The following is a 5,787-nucleotide window of genomic DNA, read 5'->3' as shown; positions in this document are numbered from 1 at the left end:
TTTTGTCCATGATGACATCACAAAAATGATAAATGAATGGTACACATCTGAAAGAGAACTGTCTTAGCTTTAACATACTCAAATGTGGGAGTCGGTCGATGAAGGATAAGCGAGATACGGTTTTCAGAATATGTAATAAGGGGTCACCTTTAATCCCTAGGAGCTATAACTGATTAAAAATAGGTATGATTTTGAGCATTTAAAAAATTTGACGCATGCTTATGCCTGAATTTTATACCCAATGTATATGATTTAAAAATGCCAATTGGTTATGGGAATCGTCAAAGCTTTGAGGAAAAAAAAGATGAGGGAGGTGAGAAAAAACATTCATTTTCACCATGATGACGTCATCAAAATGTAAGAAGTAGTCACAATTATGAAAGAGAATTGTCTCAGCTATAACATACTCAAAGTTGGGAGATGATCGATCAAGAGTATCTTAACCATTCGTCATTTCTGAATCATACACAGTGGGCATAAACTTCAGGTCAAGGTTGAATGTCCTGTACCTTAATTATTTGTTTGCACATTAACGTGCGCGTATGTGTGCGTCAAAATTATTATATGCTTAAAATCATGCCTATTTTTAATCAGTTATAGCTCCTAAGGATGAAAGGTGATCCCCCCCCTTCCTCAATTTTGATTACATAATCTGAAAGCACATGAGTTGTAAATATGATTTTATAGATCATAATGGCTGATCGGACATTGTGACATCATCATATTGGCATATGATTTCAAAGAAACTGAATTTTATCCATGACGTCATTTTTGAAAATGTGCATTTGAGCGTATCTCACTTATCCTTGATTGAACGTCTCCAAACTTTGAGTATGTTATATCTTAGACAATTCTTTTACATATGTGACTTCTTTTTACATTTTGATGACGTCATCATGGTCAAAATAAATGTTTTTTTCTGGCCCTTTCATTTTGTCTTTCCTCAAAACTTTGATGACCCCATATCTTCTTAACCATTCATTATTTTTTAATCATATTCAGTGGGAACAAACTTCAGGCCAAGGTTGAAGGTCATGTACATTAATTTTCCTATTATATGCTTAAAAAATGCCTATTTTTAGTTAGTTATAACTCCTTAGAATGAAAGGTGACCCCCAATTTGTATTACATATTCTGAAAGCACATGAGTTGTAGATATGATTTTATAGATCATAATTGCTGATCAGACATTGTGACGTCATCATATTGCCATCTGAATTTTTATTTATGACGTTATTATTATACTTATTTGAACGTATCTCGCTTATTCTTGATCAATCGTCTCCTACAGTACCTGTAAGTATGTTATAGCCGAGACAAATTTCTTTAACAATGTTTCAAATATTTTTCACTTTAATGACGTCATCATGGTAAAATTAATGTTTTTTTTCTAACCTCTCCCCCACTTCTTTCTTTCTTTTTGACGACCCGGCAAGACTTGATATTATCCTTCTTAGTATGAAAATCCTGGCTACAGTATTTTTCTATGTTTCACTTTTAAGCGCTGCAAGATTATTTTGCCTGACAAGTGGATCAACAAACTAGTCCTCAGTGACAAGTTCAAATCTAGTTGGAGCAAATAAGTAGATATGATGGGGTTTCGAACATAGTTGCAGGACCATTGACCCTAAAAATACCATCTTACCTTGATCAACCTGATAACCCCTTGACCCCATTAATTATGCAATTTATACCAGTATACAGATACATATATCAGTGTGAGTAGAAAGTATAAACTCTGTTTTTCAACTCTTTATGTGTGAACTAATTTTTCAAAATAAACAGATTTTAATGCATTCTGGATATCAAGTCGAAGTCCAAGTCACAAATACTGACTTATTTGAGATTTGAACTTTGACCTGATATTTAGAATACATTAACATCTATAAATGTATCATTTACTACCTTTATCACTCGCTTGTCCCGAGTTTGAAGATACATTTCCAGTGCCTGCAATTAAAATTTACGTTAAAAGATTAGGCTAAGACTGAATAATAATATTTATCAGCTAATTATTTGAATGATAAGTGTTGGACAGGATATTGTGCCATAGGTCATTCTAGGTCATCACAACTGTAGTGTGAAATACCAAAACTCTCTATGGGTATAGCTAGTAAATTTTGAAGCAGCAATGTAAAAAATGCAGGTTTCTTACTTTCTTAAATAAAATCTCCATAAGAAATTATTTTGTGTTTTTGTGTGGAACAGTTGAAAAAATTGTCATTCAACAACCAAAAGTTCACTGTATGAAGAAAAGCTGTATATTTTTAATGTTAGTCTGTAGTTTACTGTAAGCAACATGGTTAACAGTTTATACTGTATAGAGCAAAATACAAAAAAGTCTCTATATGTTGTTTGGAAATGTAAACCAATAATAAAATAAAGGTGAAATTTCCAAGCCAAGCCAGCACCCAAATTGCGGTATGGAGATACACCTCCTAACTAACCAGGGATTGATCTAATTAAACCATGGTCAGTTCATTATTTATCTTACCTTCAGTAAGAGCTTTCACGGCTGAATGGAGTTGGAATTCACTCAACTTTTTAACAAATGCCTCCATTTTTCCTTCACAAATTACTGTTCTGTGCTCCAGATCATTTATCAAATGCCAACTGTCTTCATATTTCTTTTGTCGGGTGTTAAATGAACCATCAAGAGTTGCTACATCATCTTGAATCAATGCCATTCCTAATTTTACAAGCTTTTGCCTGTGCGATGTAAATTTTGATATTTCAAAACTTCTAACATTTTGAAATAATGAAAGCAGCTTCTTATTCTTTGGTTTGAAACCAAATTGTTTTGTTACATTTATGGTGTCATACAGAATACTAAGATCAGTTGGACTCAGATTCCCAGAGTCATGCAAGTTGTCCAGCAAGTCACGCATTTTAGTAGCATTATGCAGTATATTAGCATTAGTCACATGATCTCTGTACAATACTTTCAGCATACTGATACAGCTATTTCCATCAAACCATTCTGATATATCCTGCAACAGCTCACGGTATTCATCCTCAGAGATTTCTGGAAGTAATGTAGTAATAAATACTATGTTAATACTTCACTATAGCGGATTCAAGGCAGGGATATACTCCGATTCTAAATCTGAATGAGGCCATTCTTTATCCAGTGTGAGACAATTGATAAAACATAGTAAAATGCATAATTATATCATGAATTGTGGGAGATGGGTTATTTTATGTGACATTCTTGCTTGCTCATGCAAGGTCTTCCGGATTTCTATGAGTCTCTTGCAACTCGCACAAGATCTTAGACCTCTGAACATGCTGAATGCAAGTCAAGGTGTACCTTGGTCATTAAGATACTTACCTTCCAATTCCAGGGTCATGGGTCAAAATAATAATAATAATAATAATAATAATAATAATAATAATAATAATTTGTGATTTGTATAGCGCCTCCCGTTGGACCAACCTTGAGGCGCTTAACAATAACAGAAGAAAACGGACAAAAAAAAAATCACCAGGATATTTCTTATGGTGAACATTAAAATAACTCCACTCCCTAAACTTCATAAAGAAACCTAGTTTATTTATGTATCTTGTGTTAAATGTTTGTCTTGTGGAATGGATTGCCACAGTGATATATTCACTATTGCCAATCATTGGCACATGTGCCTAAAAAAAAACCAATGAAAATATACATTATTTGTTCTAACATAAAATCATAATTATAATTCTTAAATGAAAAAAATGTAAAGAAACAGTTAATTTTAAATAAACATAAAATTCATAGGACCCCAGTTACCCCAAAACATGCATTGTTTATTAATAACTTAAATTGTAAAACCAGATGTATTGATTATGTTTAAATAACATAAAAAGAAAGTTACTCCGAATAATGAGAGGGAGACCATGATTTAAGATTTTGACCTTTATTGGGTCATTCTTGAAAATACACCCAATAAAGGTCAAAACGTTGATTCATGGCCTCCCACTCATTATCCGTAGTAATGTTTCTTCTGTGTTATTTAAAAATTGCATAGTTATAATACATACCTTAGTTTGATTGCTCAATTGACTTTGAATATTAAATAATTAATACATACTGTACAAAGTATTTCTATTATTGAAAAGGGGCTTACAATATAACATAATATAAATGGAAAAATAATGTATGAATCATAGAATTACCATCCAGACTAATATGCATTGTTGAGTAATGACCTACTGTAAGGTTAACCTATGCTACAAAATACAACACATACATTGGTTTTATTGCTCAATTGACTTTGTTCTTTTAGCTTGTTTATTTTGCTTATTGTTTTTCTGGCTCATTTTTTTTTTATGCCTAAGGTAAAGGCATAGAATAACAATTTATTTTTTACTTTATTTCTAGAACATGTTATATTTTCATTGTGGATTTTTTGGGCTCAGTACGGACTCCAAAAGTATGCATTTTGTTTTAGTTTTAAGGCGTATGCGGATTTTATAAGTCCGCAATGACGATATAACGTGTTCTAGTAGAAACTTTAAAATGTTTTTAAGTAAAGTGGAGTTCAATTCATCAGAATAAAAAACACCAATTTACAGCATTCATTTATGTTAAATGAAAAAAAAATCAAACCCACAAACATACATTGTTGAGTAAATGACATCATAAATTTCTGCTACAAAATATAAAATACTCTACCAGTACATACCTGGGCTTGATTGCTCAATTATCTTTGTCCTCTTAATTTTGTTAGTAGGTCCTTTCTGTTTCACCTTTCTCTTGCTGGTTAAATTTTCCGGTTCTTCATCATCTGTTTAAGAAATTGTGAAAATCTTGCCAAATTTAACATAGCATAGAAGAACTATTATTTAAACTTTAAAATGTTTACGTAAAGTGAAGTTCAATTCATCAGAATAACAAACAACAATTTACAGCATTCATTTACGTTAAATGAAAAAAAAATCAAACCCACAAACATACATTGTTGAGTAAATGACATTTTTATGTTCTGCTACAAAATATAAAATACTCTACAAGTACATACCTAGGCTTGATGGCTCAACTGTCTTTGCCCTCTTAATTTTTATAGTAGGTCCTTTCTGTTTCACCTGTCTTTTGCTGGTTAAATTTTCTGGTTCTTTTTCATCATCTGTTCAAAAAATTGTGAAAATCTTGGCAAATTTAACATAGCATAGAACAACAATTATTTATTAATCCTTATATATTCATTATTCAATGTAGATTTTCAATCAAACACACATTAGAGAAATACAGTTAATATATTTTATTGCATTATACTTTTGTACCAGGCTTGTGATTCCATTTGTGCGTTAGAGTAGATAACAATGTGTGATTGTAAATATTAAAGTGTTCCACTATTATTATTATTACTACTATTATTATACTATTATTATTGCTGTAATTGGTATGGAAATAATGATGGTCCTATACATATTCCCTACTGAATTTCAACCTTTCTGAATTAGTCTTGTAAAGAATAGTGACGTAGCTGGACCCGACCTTACGCTGACTAATTAGCTGAAGTTACAATTGCTAAAATACCGGCCCAGTAATTATCTGTATTAATTTAAGCCCATTGAAAAAGCATTTTATGACAAGGACTGAATCTAGATTTTGTATCTTGTACTGAAAAGGCCAGCAAATGAGAAATTGATCCATATAGACATACTGTAGGCCTAGATACACAAGACAATTATATGATTCTATCAAACATACAAGTTAAAATCAATAATTTTATTATTGAAACACACATAATAAAAATCATGAGATTTATCCTTATATTACATTAAATAGCTAAATCTGGACCCCAT

At 31.6% G+C, this 5,787-nt stretch overlaps 1 protein-coding gene across 1 annotated transcript in view; it reads right to left on the bottom strand.

Moving 5' to 3' along the window:
- LOC117104287 overlaps positions 1-5,105 on the bottom strand; it is a gene marked incomplete at its 5' end in the record, with an annotated part of 11,732 nt that extends 6,627 nt beyond the window's left edge. The window contains 4 exons of the mRNA XM_033245036.1: positions 1,906-1,950; positions 2,495-3,025; positions 4,665-4,766; positions 5,001-5,105. Coding sequence (XP_033100927.1) covers positions 1,906-1,950; positions 2,495-3,025; positions 4,665-4,766; positions 5,001-5,105 — 783 coding nt within the window. The remainder of the gene's footprint in view (positions 1-1,905; positions 1,951-2,494; positions 3,026-4,664; positions 4,767-5,000) is intronic.
- Between the last annotated feature and the right edge of the window lie 682 nt (positions 5,106-5,787).

Source organism: Anneissia japonica, unplaced genomic scaffold, assembly GCF_011630105.1.
Source record: "Anneissia japonica isolate Jap-2015-1 unplaced genomic scaffold, ASM1163010v1 scaffold935_len144941_cov109, whole genome shotgun sequence".
Lineage (NCBI taxonomy): Eukaryota > Metazoa > Echinodermata > Crinoidea > Comatulida > Comatulidae > Anneissia > Anneissia japonica.
Note: the sequence above shows the minus strand (reverse complement) of the source record. Positions and strands in the feature narration are given on the sequence as shown.